Source organism: Acipenser ruthenus, chromosome 11 (assembly GCF_902713425.1).
Source record: "Acipenser ruthenus chromosome 11, fAciRut3.2 maternal haplotype, whole genome shotgun sequence".
Lineage (NCBI taxonomy): Eukaryota > Metazoa > Chordata > Actinopteri > Acipenseriformes > Acipenseridae > Acipenser > Acipenser ruthenus.
In genome coordinates this window covers 42,656,779-42,677,457 of record NC_081199.1, presented here as the reverse complement: position 1 = coordinate 42,677,457, position 20,679 = coordinate 42,656,779, and the positions used below count along the sequence as shown (strand labels likewise).

General features: G+C 41.2%; 1 protein-coding gene across 6 annotated transcripts in view; it reads right to left on the bottom strand.

Moving 5' to 3' along the window:
* The window catches only part of LOC117426436 (unconventional myosin-Ib-like), a 71,997-nt gene extending 51,702 nt beyond the window's left edge, over nucleotides 1-20,295 (bottom strand). For 5 of the 6 annotated variants that reach the window (XM_034043993.3, XM_059034049.1, XM_059034048.1 and 2 more), the window contains exons 1-3: nucleotides 19,990-20,295; nucleotides 6,063-6,202; nucleotides 1,906-2,021 (exon numbers count right to left, since the gene is read on the bottom strand). In XM_034043993.3, coding sequence (XP_033899884.3) covers nucleotides 1,906-2,021; nucleotides 6,063-6,197 — 251 coding nt within the window. In that variant the 5' untranslated portion in view covers nucleotides 6,198-6,202; nucleotides 19,990-20,295. Of the gene's footprint in view, nucleotides 1-1,905; nucleotides 2,022-6,062; nucleotides 6,203-11,744; nucleotides 11,848-19,989 lie in introns of those variants that run through there. The other variant, XM_059034047.1, reaches the window with a different exon arrangement.
* Between the last annotated feature and the right edge of the window lie 384 nt (nucleotides 20,296-20,679).

The window sequence follows — 20,679 nt, the reverse complement described above, 5'->3', positions numbered from 1 at the left end:
TGTTAGGTGTATGGTTGTGATGTTAGACAAGAACAGCATTAACGTTCTCATACAGCCATAGCAATATAACTAAAGCCTTTAAGAGACCTGGGTTTTTCAATAGCTAAAAATATATAAAAAATGTAAACTTCGACTCTATGAACAATAACTTGCATCACTAATAAATGAAATGGCTGTGAAGAAATGCAAGTAGTTATTTATGTATTTGGATGAGCACTGTGTACACATTTACCAAGTTAAATATCTGCTTGAACTTCTCCTGTTCATGCACTACAAACGACCTCACAGATATTAAAATGGCTTCAGAGCAAAGCATTTACTGCTTAGTTACTGCTTCAATGTAATTCAGCTAACCCAGTGCCCATGTTTTCTGAATCATATCAATGAGGATGACCTCATACAAGCTCAATAACCCAACAATACAAACTAAGAACCATGTTTACATTTTAAAACATATTTAAAAAGATATGATATAATTCAAGTTTTTAGTTAGCCATTTAAAATAGATGGTGCATGGTTAACACACGCACACAATCATGACATATCTGTCAAGTTTAAAATGTATGCAAAGTATGGATAAAAGTATATGCTTACAAATAATTAAACACATACCATGCAAAATGAATGCTTAGATTTGGCTCAAATTCAACAGTTCATAATTGAAAGGTTTAATTGCTTCGTTGTTAAACACATAACTCCTGTAAGCTTTACACTAATTCCTGGCAGGTGGAACCACTAAATGGCAGCTATTATAGCAAGCTTCCTTGGCAACACAGGGGTAATGAACTGCAACAAAAACAGGTTTATATAAACTTTTTAAACCAGCAACACTGCCCTTAAATCTGGCTTTAGAGGCAAAGCATTTCTACAATAAATATTCAGGAAAAAAGAACACTACTGTGTAGGTAGTAGCCTATTCTGAGCAATAGGTCACAGGTTCAAATACTGTTGATCTGCATGTGTGTGGGTGCCGATTATTAAAATGTTTATCTATCGAATACTTGTTAACGCAGACATCGGTAAAACATTACAACAGGTTTTTGGCAACAACAAAAAATGTCTTCATGCATCTTTGGAAATAGGTGTGCTTGTATGCAGATCTGTGTTTTTTTTTATCAACACACATTTACACACAGAAGAAGAAACAGACAGCTCATGCTGTACATTACTATACAAGCACTTCATAGATCCAGCATATCAATGAAGTAAAATCATGATCAGTTCCATTGACTGAATGTGGTTGCACAGATGCCCTGTTGACTTGCATCACAAACTGCTGAAGCTCCCCCACCCCCAACTCTCACATACAAACTCACCCCTCTGAGTCCCTGCTATAATAACGAGAACAGCAGCTGCTGGAGTTCACCGGAAAGCTCAGAGAATTGACCCCTGCTTTTTAAGAGAGACTGACAGCATCCCAGGGTTTAAGAGGAGAATAGCATGCATGGACGGTGACGTCAGGGCTGGCTCCCTGGCTTCCAATAAAAGAACACAATAGAGGAAAAACACCAACATCCTCTTTATAATAGAGAGCCAAAACACCCAGCTGGACACATCTGCCACCGAGAGCAGCTCTCGTCATCACTCCTCATAAACTGCACTCCAAGCTCCAAGGTGAGGCAGAGAACCCCAGTGAAGCCTGGAGCTCGGACTGTTTCCATTGTCTCAGATCGCACTGGCCAATTATCTACTGGTAATAAAAATCATGATGTAATTATCAGGATCATTCGTCATGCTTTGCACACATTATCTTGTGGGCCAGTTCGGGTTCTTTTTTATTGCTATTGCATATGTTTTGGATAGGATTCTTTTCCAAAATGATTCAGCTGTGAATGCTGAACCCCTCCAAAATAATAATAAGAAACACACAAAACCGAAGAGTAATGCAAGGTGTTTTGCACTTACATGTGAGGGCTGAGCTCATAGAAGTTCCTGTTGCGGTACTCCTCCACCTTATCGGGAGTGTAGATGGGCAGAGATCTATAGGGGTTGATGGATATCACCACACTGCCAATGTAGGTCTGTGGTGACAAAGAGGAGGACAGATTAGTTAGGGTTCACTTAAACACATTAGAACACAAGAAAAATGACCAACTAGGAGGCAGCCAGCAGAGTAACTGGTTGATCTCATAGGATACCAATGATTCAGCATCAACAGCATGGCTAAGTAATTCCATTCCATACCAACACCTCTCTGTGTGAAGTATCTTCTACCCTCTGTCCTGGGTTAACAGTCAACTTTAAGATGTTAAAAGACTTAAGTTCACTGCACACACAGATCATAGCTTCTACCATTCGAAGCCTTGCTTGCAAAAGTAATTGTGTGTTACAGTAACCTTCACGGTCTAACACTCCAGAGTTTTTGCTTTTTCTACCCGTTGTTCATTTTCACCACATACAAAAATGTCAATATACAGTACCTATAGTAAGTATTCACCCCCCTTGCACATTTTGAGGAAAAAAATTCCATTTAAATTCATCAAGATTTCAGGTTGTAACAACAAACTGTGAAAATGTCCAAGGGGGGGTGAATACTTACTATAGGCACTGTAACTCATTACTTGGTCCTACCGAAAGCAAACATCATAAGATGCAATTTTAAGCTCTCCAATTGCTATTTTCTTCACATGAACGCTCCACTGAAAGAAGCAGCCCTGGTGAAAGGGCTGGGCTATGGTGCTGTGCAGCACTGCCAGAGGCTTCTCAAACGTGAAGACCTGTAAGCAATGAAATGAATGCTAGCCCAGCACAACAAAAAATAATGTCAAGAATTCAGGGGGGGACTTCTGTGGGAATCCTGTGATCGGAGCTTGGCTTTGGGGCTGATAGATATAGGAATCCAAATGGGAAGAACAAAGCTGTATTTAATAGTTTTTAGGACAGGTTGCGGCACTCGGCAGCACAGTTATTGCCTCCCAAAACTCAAAATACTGGAAGTGTTTAAAAAAGAGAGAGAGAGGGAAAATGGGAACACATGCTTTTCAGACTTCGCGTAATGTCCAAGCATTTGAGATGAGATTACCGCATTTATAATAATTTTACTATGTTTTTATAAGCATTACCATCTGTTTAATAGCAGATGTCAATTGGTTGCAGTGGCGATAAGAAAGGACTGTTGTTGAAAAGGGTTGAAAATACAGACAAGGAACCAGGGGACTGGAAACCCCACTCAGCCATGAAACAAGAGTGAGGAGGGGGTCAAAGAAACCAAATGAGGAAACTGTGGAGTAAATGGGAGCATTGTTAACATGCCGGCAGTGAAACGCACAGTCTTCTGTTCTGCTGGTGTCTCTGATGAGCTCCTGTACTGTACCAGCCTGTGGTCCCCCAGCAGCAGAGGCTCCATCATGTTGATAATTCCGTCTGACGCAAGATCTGTCACAACATCCTGCTCCCCATTCGGATCACTTCAAGCAAATCCATATCTGCTTCAGTCTGCGTTTTCAGCACATGTTTGCAAGCTGCCAGGATTCAATGGCCAGTCCCAAGCTTTATCAAAACAAACACTGCAGCAGGACTTGCATCATTAGCTCCCAGCTATTGGCTCAATAGCTTATTTTCAAACTTGGTTACCCATGTGACCTGATGGCAATCTGCACTAGTGGAAAGACTCCCAGAGTTCCTTGCTGATTTACTGCTGGCAAAGGTTCCATATGGATCTAACCCAGGGAAGGAGTGTCCAATATACTGCGCATCCAAACTAGCAAGCTGATAAGACCTCAATCCACTGGTTTTCTTTAAATTGCTTAAAGTCTCTAGACGATGCATTCTTGGATGGCATTTACTCACATATCAGGCCGTTTGATAAAAACATCAGATACCGTTAAAACAAAAAACGGTCTGTAGGTTGATCTCAGAAAACAAGACTGGTCGGATCTCTCCTTGTTACAAACCAGTTTTTCAAGGATGCCTATAAATGTCGAGTCAATCAACACATTTTGTGCATGACACGGAATAGCCTGGATGTATGTGCCAATTAACATGTAAATCCACCTTTCTAACCAATGTTAAACAAAAATTACCTTTGAAAAGATATCACGCCTCTGTATTCATTTCCCTAATTGTTCTGATGCCTCTGTCTAGTCCGAGATAATGTGAATTGTGTAACAGGGAATGCCTTGCCTCTTGGCATCCCAGACCACTTTGTTATTATTATTATATTTTGTATCACTAAATCAATGTTTTCTTCTAAAAACACTTTCACATAAAGCCTCCTCTTTCACAGGGAAACAAAAGTAAGCATCTTGTTGACTTGCTACTTCTCCATGTGTAAGTGTTGCCTGGGGGTGACAGAACCTTTAGGGAAGGAGGACAATAGGCTTTTTGTCTCTTCAACAGGCAAGAGGCACACACACACACAGAGTAGACGTGCATTAGTAGCAACATAGCGGTGCCCTTTGCTATGTTGCTCTTAAGCTGCGGTTGCTGTTATGGGGACTTACGTCTGAACAAAGACAGCCTGCTTTTTCTGATACTTAAAACAGCTACAGTACAGGCTACATTCTTTAAGTATATTTGTAGCAAAGACACTTTCTAAAACATTTCTAAAAAAAAAAAAACTTGTCCTCTACCGGTGCATTTATTTTATTTACTTTTTTAAAATGTTGGTTGCATGTTTACAGATAAAATATTATTGTCATTATGAAGGGAAACAATGCCCAACTCCACTAATAGATACTATATAATAGCATACAATCAGCAAGCTTTGTACAGTACTTGCATTAACTTCCCTTGATTTTTTTATGTCTGTTCTTTTCTATGATCCTTACACAGTAGTATTTACTTCTAGTTGCGATCACGTCAAAGCAAACAGGTTTTTTTTATTGGCTACTTGTCTTACAGACATCAATCATTGGATGTCTCAATTTTCTAATGTTGAATTCAACTAAAACACAGGTTATACTAGGGGGACCCCAGAACCAACTAAAAGGAAATGTTACATGAGCTCGACCCTTGCAGTGGCTCATCAAAACTTTAAACTAGAAATTGGTGGTCATCTCTGATCCTGATCCATCATTTGGAGACTCTCATAAGGGAAGTTACTAAGGTATCTTTTTACCATTTGAGAAATATAGCCAAACTTAGACCAATTACTTCCGTATCTGATGCCAAGAGGCTAATGCATGCCTTTGTTTCATCTAGAATTGAATTGAAAATACAAATCTGCAAGTATATGTAAATTACTTGGTTGTGTAGGCACACAGCATTTACGTGTAGCTTAGGTCAGCGAATGAGATAGCCGAGCGAGCAGGTAAAATCGGTGACAGCTAAAATGCAAAATAAATTGTGAGCGAGCTGTTTTCTGACAGAAGAACAAATGTATCGGAGAGCAGAAGTTTACCAACTTGGAGGCTTTCTTTACAACATGCTGTTTGTTTCAGAATCGTGGGAAACTCTGTTAAAGCCTAGTTCATACAGCACTTCTGTGCAAGGAGCGTATATCAGGCTTATGTCTTCGTGTGTGATTACGTCACCTACCAGCATTGCTGCTGCCTTCTCCCGTGCACGCTACAATACTTTAAATACAGACTGCATTTGCAAAATTGGATATATTTACATTTAAGTAGATGTGCTCATTTTATACCTCTATACAAGATGATTAAAATAAAGTCATTGGTACTTCCGTCCTCTCAAGCAACAGAGAACCCGAAAGGGAGAATTTCAAACATTATTTAGAGCGATGCAGGTATGTTACAGTGAGAGATATTTTAGGTATTTTAGAGTGACAGATGAAAGGTTTTACGATCTGTTAAGGCTGTACGGCTTTCCAAAAAACAACGCACTTTGTAAGACTGTAGACAACGTAATCCTCGACTTAAACCAGAAATGTCGGTCTGAATTGTGAACTGTAAGTTTTGTACTCTAAAGTAACATTTAAACTTGTCAGCAGTCAAAAGCAATAGTCTTTATATTATTGGTTTTGGTGTACTATTTAAAAGCTCTTGTGTATGTTGATGTAGCTAAAACTACATGATTTGGACACCTTTCCGTGAATTCCTGTTTTTTTGCCACACCTTGCCGGTGAAATGTACTAAAAATTACTGTGCCAAAATGTAACTCACATATATCTCGTTGTGGTCGAATCGTTTCCTCAGGTTCTCTATGAAAGATTCTTCAGTGAGGGGCTCCAGTAACACCATGTCCCCCAGCCCAATCATATTGTCGAGAAGTGACGTTTTCACCTCCATCTTGGACATATCTCCTGAAACAAACAACCAAAAAAAAAAAAAAAAAATTCATTAAGCACAAAAGAAACACTTGGATCGTAACCAAAGCCAAGCAACTAGCATAGATCCTCCCGTCATGTATAAACTCTGGACTAAACTTAACTGATGCCTTAAGCATGATACCGATCAAGCTTTTTCCTTCAGACCCCGTCCACTGGACTTAGACGTTTACTCCATTCAAACAGCGCAAGAAAAACTAAAATATAAAATCCACGACTACAGCGGTCACTACAATGGTCAGTGCTTGCTTGCACGCTGGTTTCCAAGAAGGGCCTCCAAGCCTAATTGTGATGAAACTTGCCGAGGACATTTTTGACCACATGCTATCAGAATGCGGTGGTGTATGCATGCATGCAGCCTATCTGTCTGTCTGTATGCATGTCACACTGCTTACATAATGCAATTCCAACTGTGATGAAACTTCAGAAACGTGAGGGCTATTGAGTAACAGAAGGGGGGGGGGGGGGGGGTATGTGGAGACATCTGTCTGTCTGCATAAATGCCAAACTTGTTTTTTTTTTTAGAAAAAATTGAAATTGCATACAGGTGATTTTGGTCAAGGTGTTACCATGCACTCTAACTTTGTATTTACAGTCATAGTGGAGGAGTACGTCACTGATGCTTTCAGAAAGATCTTCGTTTACGATGAAATGCCCCACACATTGGTAATTAGATTCACTCTAAATGTCATCCTCATTTGTTACATTCTTATCCTGTTTATAATGTAATTACATCATTGACACAGTATTTTATTGGCAACCTGGGGATTGTGAGCCTCATTTAGTACTGTGCACCCTCTGCTTGACTATCAGGCTCTGACAACCTGGGGATTGCGAGCCTCAGTACTGTGCACTCTCTGCTTGACTATCAGGCTCTCATGACAACCTGGGGATTCAGATACTTGATCCTGTGAGCAGGGAAGGGGTGAAGGAAACCACACTTGGGTTATATAGATGTGAATTACTGTTCCAAATCCACCCTGGACTGCTGGCATGATCGGTGATAAAAATCACAGGCTTAATTAAGTTTTTATTTGCCTTTGGGGTATATTATGGACAGCACACAGTGTATTAAGTTATTCGTCTTACAAAACCTTACTGTATTCACTGATTTCATCTGAACTGCATCAAGGACTAGTGGGAGTTCAGATGAAGAGGAGTATATGATAAGAAACGAGATCAAGTATGTGTCCATTAGAGCCAACACTGCTAGAAAATGTTTCTACTGCCAAGATAAAAAGGCAGTCTCAATGAAGCAGTCTACATGCTGTTCATACTCCTCTCTATGGCCTCACAGATGCTATCATCATCAATTGCTGTTGGCTAATCTGGTTTAGTGTGGGCCGATTACCGAAATGCTTTGCATACATCACTACCTATTGTTTGCATGTCATTGCAGTACTTTGTTTGTTCTGCCATTGTATTGTATCACAGAAGACAGTAATCCTGGATTTAGTTTATGAAATTAAAACACCTGGTTTATGCGTTTCATAAATGTGTGCCCTGCATGGATCAATAAAGCACACTGCAAGATGAAATCAGGTAATAGCTCCATCAATGCAAGTCGACAAACATTGCTACTGTTCTGTACTGTAGCAACCGCTGCTATGGATTTGCACAGCAACCACAGGAGTCTGCAACGCTGCTCCACACCAGAGAACATGAGCGGAGCGGAGCCAAAATTACACCGACCGCTCATAATATCCTCCGCTCCGCTCTTTCTTCTATTCCACTCCACTGCTTGTGATTCTAAATAAACTAGCCATTTTTTCCCCTATTGTGTTGCCGATTGCAGATGAAAAGCTGTAATGTACATATAGCTTGACTCAAGTAAAAAGGAAAAAATCCCAGCTATGATCAGTAAAGAAAAAAGCCTTCATAAAGTGCTCAGAGAAGTTATCTAAATTCGAAGACACTTTCTACTTATTATTGATTGGTACTAAAAAAATGCGTAAATGTTCCTACGATGTTATGTACAGTGTACTCACCTATTTCAAACTTTACATAGGATTCGTACCAAATTATCTTTACACTAGGCTTATTTGTACCCTAATATCTCAGTCATAGGCAGCTCAAAGCAACCCACGAACACGATTGAGTCTTGCCACCCTGCAGTGTACGAACCACCCTTAAGAGTGCAGAAAATTAGCGGGTCCCCGGATGGCTCATCCTGTTAAAGCGCTGCCGTTGGGAGCGCAGGATGAGTCACACAGCTTGGACGGCGCCAGTTCACATCCAAGCTGTGCAAAGAGGCTGAATTTTGCTGGGGACCCTGAGGTGGGGGGGGGGGGGGGAAACCAGCAGGGATTGCTTCTCCTTATCGCGCAACAGCGAACCCTTCTGGCCAGACACCGAGCACATTCAGAGTGGATAAGAGGCAGGACTGATCTCCGGGATAGGTAGCCCGCCCACCTCTGCTCTGGATTGCTCGGTGTAAAAGCAATTCTGGCTTTAGGCTTGTGAGATCGGAGGACTCTCACACGCCCTTAGAACATCTGTGCTGTGTGAGGACTCGTGGCGGTGAGGAGAAAAAACATAATTGGACAGTCCAAATTGGGGGAAAATAAATACAAATAATAAATTGGTCACTCTACATTTATATAAAAATGAACAAATAAATAAAATAAAAAAACGTGTTCACAGCGCTGTATTGGGGCATAACTGTAGAACTGTATATGAACAATAGAGGCTGTGTAATAACCACAGACCGATGACACTGATGATGTTTCTCGCATTTTTATGTGGCACAAATTCAGCTCCACAAATCAGGAGAATATAATTCATTATGGAAGGAAAACTATATAAAGTGCAATGCCAATCACATTGAATATAAAAAGAAAAAAAAGCATTCAAATCCGCAAAACATAAGTGACTGCATCTGTATTTCTCAACTTGTGGAAACTCTATGGCCGTACATGTATTTAAGAAAAATAAAACCATGCTCCGTTCTTCTCAGTGCTCCACTCACACTCTCTGCTCCACACTGAAGAGCAAGCTCCGCCCCCTCCCGGCTTTAAACTGTTTCCAATCTCCTAATCAAATCAACCAGAGTGGAGGGGCTGCAGTGTGAACAGCTCCAGCTCGGGGGTCTGCACTGTAAACTGCAGGAGGGGCTGCAGTGTGAACAGACCCAGCTCAGGGGTGTGCACTGTAAACTGCAGGAGGGGCTGCAGTGTGAACCGCCCCAGCTCAGGGGTGTGCACTGTAAACTGCAGGAGGGGCTGCAGTGTGAACAGACCCAGCTCGGGGGTGTGCACTGTAAACTGCAGGAGGGGCTGCAGTGTGAACAGACCCAGCTCAGGGGTGTGCACTGTAAACTGCAGGAGGGGCTGCAGTGTGAACAGACCCAGCTCAGGGGTGTGCACTGTAAACTGCAGGAGGGGCTGCAGTGTGAACAGACCCAGCTCAGGGGTGTGCACTGTAAACTGCAGGAGGGGCTGCAGTGTGAACAGACCCAGCTCAGGGGTGTGCACTGTAAACTGCAGGAGGGGCTGCAGTGTGAACAGACCCAGCTCGGGGGTGTGCACTGTAAACTGCAGGAGGGGCTGCAGTGTGAACAGCCCCAGCTCAGGGGTGTGCACTGTAAACTGCAGGAGGGGCTGCAGTGTGAACAGACCCAGCTCAGGGGTGTGCACTGTAAACTGCAGGAGGGGCTGCAGTGTGAACAGACCCAGCTCGGGGGTGTGCACTGTAAACTGCAGGAGGGGCTGCAGTGTGAACAGACCCAGCTCAGGGGTGTGCACTGTAAACTGCAGGAGGGGACGCACCCCCACTTCTGCAGGGTTACCATGCTTTTCCTATGGTTATATTGTGCATTTGATAAGATAGAGACCGCTTGTATTGGTTGCCAATAAGCCTGTATACATTGATTCGCGTGAAAAAGAACCAGTTCTTCACAAAAAAATAAGTGATTTTAACAAATTATTAACACTTATTTTTTATTTTAGCTTTTCAACATATTTTTTAGAAAGCAAAAAAGCACAAACAAAATCAACGCGTTTCAAAAAGAGTCTTAAACATGAGTAGACTTCATTTGATACAGAGGAACAGCGCTTTTGTCATACACTAAATTTTCCACAGGTGATTAAATCACCTTTACGTCACGAACCTTCTATTGACAATTAGAACAATCAAAAACAACTGAAAACAATAATTAAGGTACAGAGACATTGCGTCAGCTTCACCTCTACCGAGGAGCTCAAACTGAGCCGCAGAGTAACATTATATTACCAGAATAATAACAATACAAACCACAAGAAGTTATTATAAAATCAGGAATAGAGCCAAGGCCACTGAATTTGACTTCAACCTCAACCTCAAACTTCACAATGAAATACTGTAGCACGAGGGAAAAATTTTCCCCCCAGAAATTTACAGGGGAAATAAATAATAATGTTCGTGAAATAAATGAGTGTTAGCTTGCAAATGTGCACTGCTGCACCAAGCAAAGCATTTTTGTTATTTAATAAAATAGACTATTTGCCTTTAACTATTTAAGGTGTCACACAACTAAAATGTATGCTGACTTTCTTATTTTTGCAAGGAGATGCACAAAACAGGGTTCAAAATGTACTGAAAGGTTGGATCTAGTCATCCAAAATGTCAGTTTCCTTGAGTCACTCTCAAATGTATTTTAAGAAGAACCACTCAATTCCTTGTGTCTCTTAAGGGGTTAAAGTCAGGTGAATGTGCCAGACAGTAGGGTGTGCAATGCAGAGCTAATTTTGTTTTACATTCAAGTAATTTCCACACACACACAAACACGCGATTGGAGGGATTTGGGGGTTTCACTTGGGGATTGCATTGGTTTCACATTTTAAAGTACAGGCAGGCATCAGGGAGAGCCCGCCCAAGGGGTGAGTTATTAGAATATTGATAGATATTGTTTTAAGGATGCCTGCTTAATGTTTAAAATTGCTGTTGCTTTTGTTTTAATGCAAGGTATGTTGATGGTATTAAGATGGCTTTTAAACCCAGGACAAATAGATTACCTTCACTGCAGCCACATATATTCAGCGATAGGAGTGCTGTCTCCGCTGCTTTCACACCAGCTTGACAGGTAATCCTTACTCATGGGGTGGGTCGAAGCAGGTGAAAGTGCACACAGCTACATCATTTCAAGCATGACTCACGTCTCAATGATGTCACTGTGGTTTGCATTCCGACTGAGGTCAGCAAGCACATACTGTAGCACACAGAGACGCTTACTAATTTTTCATCTTGGGAACTTGGCAAAAAAAAATCATGATTCCCACATTTCGGAGCACATGGCAAGAGTGGAGCCGAGTCTGTATGTAACCAGGATGTATATGAAGCTTTTTTGGCTACAGAGTGCTACACCCAAGAGTCAGGCAGAGTAGAATGTACTGCTCTTTAATTCTAATGACACTCCGTGCTCTCATGCCGTCAGGTATCCAAGGAAATGTGTCTTTCATTTAATACACACCCCGATACTAAACAACTGATCAACTCGCATGAATAACTGTTCTCTTAAATGTTACTTTTTATCCTGCATTACCTTGTTCTTCTGGTACCCTGCCCACCAAAGCAAGGCTGGTTAGCAGGCTTGTATCTGCAATCCCAAACCGGAACGCTCAGGTGTACTCGAGGGAGAGTCAAATCCAAGTTTATTTTCACATGTTCAAAAGGGGTGCCAGTGAAGAAAACCTTACCCCATAAACCTGTCACAGGAGGAAAGCAGGATTCCATCAGGTTCTCGTTGAGATCAAAAGCATTGCCGATCATTCCGAGAAATGGGAATGTTCTTTATCTTTTACTCTGGGTCTTTTAACAAATCTGCCACCACAGCCATCTGCTCAGTTCCAGCTCACACCACCCCCCCTCCCCTTCCTGCTAGCCCAGCTTCCCCGGTGCTGTTAATATTGGCTCCTGGATACAGACAGGTTTAGAAAGCATGGAGTAGAAAATTGTTTCTGTAATCCTCATCTCTGGTGCTGAGGCCAATTTTTTACGGCATATGTTTTACAAAGTCTTCCCCACTGTAAACGAATTCCCCCCGAGGATGACTGCATTTTACCCCCAGGCATGACATCATATGGCCACCTCTTTCTAAGCTGCCTTAAATTGTCCATACATTTTCCAATCACTGGTGAACGGCAGTTACAGCGCCAATGATCAAGTGTACACAGGTGAATAAGGCTTCACTGCAGTACTGTACTGATATTTTACTGGCAAAGACAGATACTCAAAACTGAACATTAACAACACATGAAGAACAAATCAAGATAAAAAAAAAACAGACTTCAATTTGGGGAGTGACAGAAACAATGTTAGGATTTGGAACTGAAGAAATGCTTGTCGTCCCCTCACCATAGGGCAGTATTTCTGAATGATCTCACGTGTTGCTGTAAACCTGACTCATCCATTGCAGGGCTTTGTTTTAACTTGTGCTTACATTGTTTTAACTGACTCAACTAAACATTGTCTGAATAAAGGACCTTGCAATGGAATATAATGGACTGGAAAAGCCCATCCATTTTTAAACTATCTTGCATATTTATAACAATGCATACACAATGCTTCCTATCTGAACTCTCTGTTTCCATTCGCAGGCTTTTTTTTCTTAGACGGTACAGTACAAGGCATTTGCCCCTGAAGTTCCCAGAAAGGGATCAGGGGCACAGAGTTTGAATTTCTAGAAACCGTGTGCACAAATACAGTTTTATACAGTAATAGGAGGGACGTAACAGAAAACAGTGAAGGCAAGCACCGATGATGAATTCTGGATTTGCACAAACAAGTTAATATTTAACACTGGTTACACATGTCTGACTCTATCCAACTCCCCAGGTAATCCAGAGACCTGCTACTGGCTCAGATAAGATTTCAACAGCAGGGATTTACAATCTACAGGCAGAATGGAAGTTTGCATTAAACTTGCTCTTTCATTTTAATAACTGATTGATGCAGATACAAAAGTCCTAATTTACAAGGAACCATTTAAACAATGTAATGTAATGCCATGCACATTTTATGACTGGTACTCTGTGTAGTGGTTTACAGGAAAGTATGCATTTAGTGTAATTATAAAAGTGAAACAAAGGTGTTGAAACTCTACTTGGAGTTTATGCGGTTTAATAGATTATGTGTAGATTTACATTAGCTTTCAAGATCAACAGTCTCTTCTTCGGGTGGGTGGAGATTTAAAGAAACAATAACCCTTTATTCCCACTGACACTTGTAGACCGTTTGAGGTCTTGATGCCCGTATATTATTGTAAAGACAACAAACAGTATCAACTCAGATCCATAATCACGATTACTGTACCTTCATTAATAAATACAATTCCTTTGACAGTTTCCATGTAATTTCCTCAGAAGGATACAATCACATCGATACAGTAGGTGTCGATCAGAAACACTCCCAATAGCACCGCTGTCAACTTGCAAGATAGGCAGCGCTAGGTGCACACTTGGCCAACCATTGTTGCCGTGGTTACCTCCCTGACACCTTCCATTTAGTCGCATTACTGCAGGCCCTGAGGGATTCCAGTGTGCGCAGAATCTGTGAATGTAAGCCGACACCGTTCTGTGCTAGAAAATCAGGGCCACTAATCCTACATGTTCACAAACGTCACAGTATGTCACTGTAGGAACAAACTAACAGCAACACTGACCCAGCGCCACAACTTCTGAAAAACATTTAGAAGAGGAGCAGTTTAAGAGGAGAAAGCAAGCTTAACAACTACCTCTCCAGGCAGGCCTCTCAAAACACACACACACACCTAAACAAGCCCAGCTCGTAACCCAGGCATGACACTACTACAGTCCATGTCATTGGACGCTGGTATATTCTGGGGTTCAAGAGAAATCCAGGGAAGGGTAGAGACAAACTTTATCTGAACGATTATTTCCAATGCAGCAACTGAGCCATCAAACCATCTTAACACAACATTGTTAACAGTCTAATGCACCCTACACCCAGAAACAGGAGGATGCAACAGTGATGCAATTGATCCACCATTCCACAGCATAGAATGTACAGCTCATGTGGTTTCTTTAACAGATGCAAAGTGAACTCAGTGCTGTGGGATGATGAAGTGCTTTCACCCCGAGGAACACCTTTAAAGTATTCTACACTTCCAGGAAAAAAAAAACTTCTATTTAAAAAAAAAATGTATAAACAAAGATCTGTTCTACATAAAGACATATGGAGAGAATCTCCATATGCCAACATAAACACCCAGCCTCCTATACACACCTATACTCTACAACTGCAAGACAAGCTCATAATGCAAAACAAACACCAGAAGAAAATAATATATCAGTGTAACAGTTACAGCAGGGTGTCCAATCACAGACCGTTCCGCTCCAGGTTTAGCAGGTACGATTAGATCATTATTTACTTCAGGGTCTGGATGGAGGTTTAATTGGTTCAATTAAACAATTTAGAAAAGGGTTGGAACAGAAACCAGGAGTGGAAGAGCCCACTTTGGCCACTCCTAAGTTAGTATACTCATTGCAAAGCTCTCTGAGACATAACTGGCTTCACAGCTGAGCTCTATTCTAAGGGTTATTAAGCTCAGGTGTGACCAATTAGGATCCAAGTTAACACCTCAAACTGCTATGCAATTGGGAGTGTTCACTTGTTACAGCAGACTGTACATGATTGCATAAACCACTGAAACACAATGGCTTGGGTAACTTCAGACAAATACCTTACACAGGGCTGAAGAACCTGAAGTCCAAATGCAAAGAGAATGACTGGGTCTCAGTAGGTCAGTCCATGTTGTGGCAATGATGGCAGATCAATACCAATTTTATTAATGGGCATTTGCAGGTACTGAAAGACAGTATGCAAAATACCTACTTAATGGAGAACCCTTTATTGATAGCATGACAGATATGACCATAGTAAAAAGATCAACATATCAATCTTCTTAGAAGCGGTATCCTTGTGTCAGTGTGAGCTATTTGAGATCACATACTGCACAACCCTTTGCATGACATAAGAACATAAGAAAGTTTACAAACGAGAGGAGGCCCCATGCAGCCCATCTTGCTCGTTTGGTTGTTAGTAGCTATTGATCCCAGAATCTCATCAAGCAGCTTCTTGAAGGATCCCAGGGTGTCAGCTTCAACATTACTGGGGAGTTGGTTCCAAAAAAAGGGCCTCCTATTTTCTGTTTTGAATGCCCCTTTATCTAATCTCCATTTGCGACGCCTGGTCCTTTTTTCTTTTTTCAGGTCGACCTTTTAGAATTTTGAATGCTTGAATCAGATCACCGCGTAGTCTTCTTTGTTCAAGACTGAATAGATTCAATTATTTTAGCCTGTCTGCATACGACATGCCTTTTAAACCCGGGATAATTCTGGTTGCTCTTCTTTGCATTCTTTCTAGAGCAGCAATATCCTTTTTGTAACGCAGTGACCAGAACTGAACACAATATTCTAGAGGAGGTCTTACTAATGCATTGTAAAGTTTTAACATTACTTCCCTTGATTTATGTTCAACACTTTTCACCAAGCATCTTGTAGGCCTTTTTTTATAGCTTCCCCACATTGTCTAGATGAAGACATGTCTGAGTCAACATAAACTCCTAGGTTTTTTCATAGTTCCCTTCTTCAATTTCAGTATCTCCCAAATGATATTTATAATGCACATTTTTATTGTCTGCGTGCAGTACCTTACACTTCTCTATTAAATGTAATTTGCCTGTATGACAAACAACTTTTTTTTTTATCACCAACTACAACCATAAATACTGAGCATTAATTGTAGGATAACATTTGGCTACACAATTGCATTTAAAGTTAGTGGCATTTTGCTTAAAATAAGAAAACACTTTGTAATATGCTCCCGGCTTGAAGTCTACTGTTGCGAAAAACATGGAGTGATTCATAATTATGTCTGCTTTAACTGCAAAGGTTATCCATTCGGGCTGTCAGTTAAGGCTCCAAATAGCAATCGATTAATTGGGCACACAAAATCAAATTGTTGGAATAAATATCGATGACTGTACCGTCCACATACATTTTCGCTCCATTCCTCTGCCCTCCCCACCCCCGACGTGATTATTTTAATATCATTGCAGTTAAGTAAAAGCTTGTGAATGCGAGGGATAATTACGTCTTGGTAGCATTAGGAGAAAAACAAAAACAACAACAACAACAACAACATTTGCAACAAGCCTAAAGCAAGTTTAACATACTACAGGCGTGTTACTAAAATATTTATTCAAACAGATTACAGTACTTTGGAATGTAATCTATATAAACTAGACACGAGTTTATGAAAAACATCTTATTCAGTGACAGCTGCAGCATCACGCATTGCATCTTAGTAATACTGCACCACCTAACCTTCATTATCTGTGAAACACACAATGCGGATTATATAACAGTTCATTTTGAAACTCCAAAGAAGCGTAAACTATATACAGTCAGTTCTCTTCCATGTGCACAATGTATTTACAGCCTGTTTGCCAGGAATACAAGCCTGTCGTCCTGCTCTGGATTCAAGGCACAGAGGGGCGTACTTGCAAAGCATTTTCAAAACTGATTCGCTGGTAGGATAGGACCAGCAAATAAGATGCTGGTTAACATGAGCAGGAAAAGAAGAGCACGCCCACTGCTTGTCTGGCAGAAATACTGTAAATAGCAAGGTAGGGCGTTCGGTGCAGTCTGATAAACTTAAATAATGCTATTAACTATGCGCATTCAAAAATGGAATTATTGAATCGATTATCCAGTATATCGATGTATTATAATGAGGAACGGAATCGATCAAAAAAATCGATTTTCTATTTGATCGTAGCAGCCCTTTTATTCATTATAAAAGAGATCAAAGCTTCTTATCATGACCGCGCACTTGAACACCTTTGAGTTTTACTTTCACTAATATTATACAAGGGAAATGCAAACTGGAATGGCAATCTTCTTTACCTTGAAGGTAATACAATACCTCAACTTCTGCAGGCTACACAATCTGAAAAGAAGCATTCAGACCCCACATGCAGAGTCACACATTCCTGGGCACAGCCAGAGACTGATTTAATGCAGGCCAGCTTCAAAAGAGGTCGTCAGTCACATTTTACCAAGACCCTTTAAAAACGCATCAGAGCCAGTACAGGGTAAAGGCACAGACGGACAGCCTAGCAGACTGAAGCAGTGGATCTAGCAAGCACACCTTACACATGTAAGCTTCTCTGAACACACACACACACACACCCAGACTTCTACGCCATCAGCGTCACATGCACTTACTGATTCACAGGACAGGCTTGTAATTAGATACAGCCTAACCTGAACAGTAAGAAAGGGCTGCTTGTTAATTGTGGACTCAACCAGAACTGCTCATCAAGTACCGTTCTGTAAGAAAGGTGATCAAACTTTAAAAGGGAGCTGGGTTCTGTACGGCTTTACACATACTGGTGATGAACTCAAACGCTCATGTTGGAAATATTAGCTTGGGCAATTTTTTCTTTACTTTGTTAGTTGCTGTGGTACTGCTGTAACGCGAAGAGATGCCAAAAAGAAGGTATGGTAGATTGCTGCTAGCTCTTCAAAAAGAGGGGTAATAACTGACTGTGCTCTGGCTAGAAGCATCATTCCCTGCCTTTCAAGAATACTAAATCATTCAGCAACGAAAAAAAGAGGTCAAAGAAATATTTTCACAGAGGTTAAATATAAAACCCCTGGTTTGAATCTGCAGACCGTTGCTTTGACTTGACAACCTGCCAAGTGGCATTAGTCTCCGAATGAGGTTAAACTGAACTAATGGGCCATCACAGTCCCCACAGAAAAACACATATAGCTGTGGTACTGCACCAAATCCTAAATATAAAAAATGCAAGTGAATCTTAAAAAAAAAAAAAAAAAAATTCCTGCCACAAAAAAAGCATGTATCCAATTAACAATGCTAATAGCCTCTTCCAAAGAAGTCGATTCGTGCTAGTTTATACAAAAGCCCTTTTGTTAAAGGATACAAATCCATTGGATTAAAAGGAAAGGAATCCATCGCATAGCAGCTACAGCGATTTGGGGTTTTACTTACTTCATAATGACCACCTGACAATTAGGAAGCCAGACTTGAAAAACTGAAATTGTGTTTCTTTAAATAAAAAAAAAAGTGTGTAATGTTTTATTTGTGAAAATAAATAAATGTTAAGTACAGCAGGCCTACATTGTTTTCCGACTTAATAAATGAATGGTGTAACCTCGGGTCACGGAGCAGCTCTCCAGGAGACTGTAGCCCTCTGTGCCGCTTTGAGAATCGAAACGGTGCAATAAAACACAAACACACCGTTTCCAGAATATCTACCTACACACACCAAACTACTGAAGCTACACCTTTAAAAGAAATCACTACAAGAAACACGGTTGTCCCTTTCCACTTAAATACCAAGCCACATTATAATAGACAATAGCTGTTTGTATAATACTCTGCAGCGCCGTTATTTTATGATCGAAATGCTTATATTCATAAAGTACACATGTGCAGACTTTCTTCAAGTCTCACAATTACTTGTAGACGTTAACACAACAAATTGAATTTGTTTCAACTGCATTCAGTTTTGAGTCTCGTCCAGATGTACAATCCACCAGGCAATTGGTTGTATTTAGTGCGCTAGCTACTTTACTTGCAAACGTGGCTACGTCACTTAATACATAGAACGGTACTATTTTATAAAGTGACGGGGGCGGGGGTAAACATCGATTTCCGTTCAGGTCACAAGATGCTAACCCCCCCCCCCCCCCTCCTCCTCTCTCACACCAGGGGAGGGGACAAAGTTGCCCACATTAATACAAGTCCACGCACCGGGGAGCCCCCTGATAGCGACCACCTAGTCGTGTCTTAACACCCTTCCAGGAAATCACATGCACAATTTACTGGCCCTGCCACCTTTTCAACACTTAAAACCCTACTGGCTTTAATAGTCATAAAACCAACACCAATGCATGGCGCTAGTGCGCGCTTGTACTCACGCCACACTGTCCCTACATCTGTTTCCAATCACATCGCCCCGCTAAATCAAATGGGACAATCATTAGCCTGTTACATACAAAACCAAATAAATATATACATAAATAAAGGCAACAGTATAGCGGCAGAACAAGTGGTGTATATCGACTTTCATCACCAGCATCCACGAAAAGGATAAACATTAAATCGAAAATAGTTCAGTAAAAGCAATATTATACATGCCATGTGTCAGGTAACCGCACGCTTTTTTTCCTTCCTCAATCGATACTAGAACCGACCGAACGTAACTTTGTAGTTCTGTAACAATTCCAGAGCAAAGTCCATGAATATTGCACAATTAACAACATAACGCACAGCTAACAGAACTGGACTACTTTCCTGGCACGCTTTTGCACAACTGGAAGAAAAATAAAACAAACGCATGTATTCAACACATGATACGACAGCACGGGCATTGTAAAGACTTAAATTACAACCCTAATGGTGAAAAGTATGTTACCAAACACTTACAAGTTATCCAAAACAGACAGACTCGCGTAGCGCGGACTGTGCATCGTGGACATAAGCAACAACCCATCAATCGCGTTATCATTCCCCATCTTGTGGCGAAACAACTGCTCACCTCAATCTTTATGGCTAAATCCACTAGCTAATCTGTTCCAGCCAGGGTTTATTTTAACAAAAGGCAACCCACTCCAGTACTACAAACATATCCAACTACTCTTTCAAATGAAACACAGAAATGACCACCACCGGTGCAACAACTAAGACAAAAGTAAACGAAATCAACACAAAAAATGGTCCGGGAGACCGTTTACCTTTCAGCCTTGCTGCTGGGTTTCAGTTTTTGGTTTCCTCCTGCTAACAAAACGTGTAATTTCCCGGTGAGGATGTCTGAGTTAAAAACACTGGACTCGGGAGAGAGTTATGAGGACTGGATCTCCAGCCCCGTTGATTTAGTGCCGTTGTGCGTTTATTTCATCCAGACTGAGTCTCGGACAATGACTCGAAAGTGATGGATTGGAGAGGGAGACGGGACTTGCACGGAGTGGTTGGATAAAGTACCAGACTGCCCCTCAGTGCTCATCACCTTCAGAGAAACCACGCCCTGTTTGCTATTCTGCACTCCCTACTCCCCCGAATCCCTCCTCTGATCTGTTCCTTATGGAAACATTTGGGGAACAGCGCCCCCTGTCTTCAGCGTGAGGACTTATCGTTTGAACCTAGACTGTTCGCAAACCGGACAATCAAGTAGGTATTCAAATCCAAGTAGTCCTGTACATTTGATGACATCGTTTTAAACATTTCTTGACCCAGACCATGTCTTTGTTTTATTTATTTTATTTCGTCTCCACAAAAGGAGCAAAAGCAGACAGTATTTTCTTTTCATGACTAGCTACAGTTTAATGCACTCGTGCAGAATTCGTGTCGTTTGCTTCGCTCCCGGTGTGCATAGCTCTTAAGTGTAGGTCAGTAGCATAGCTGTCAGCCATGTGAAAAAACGTTGA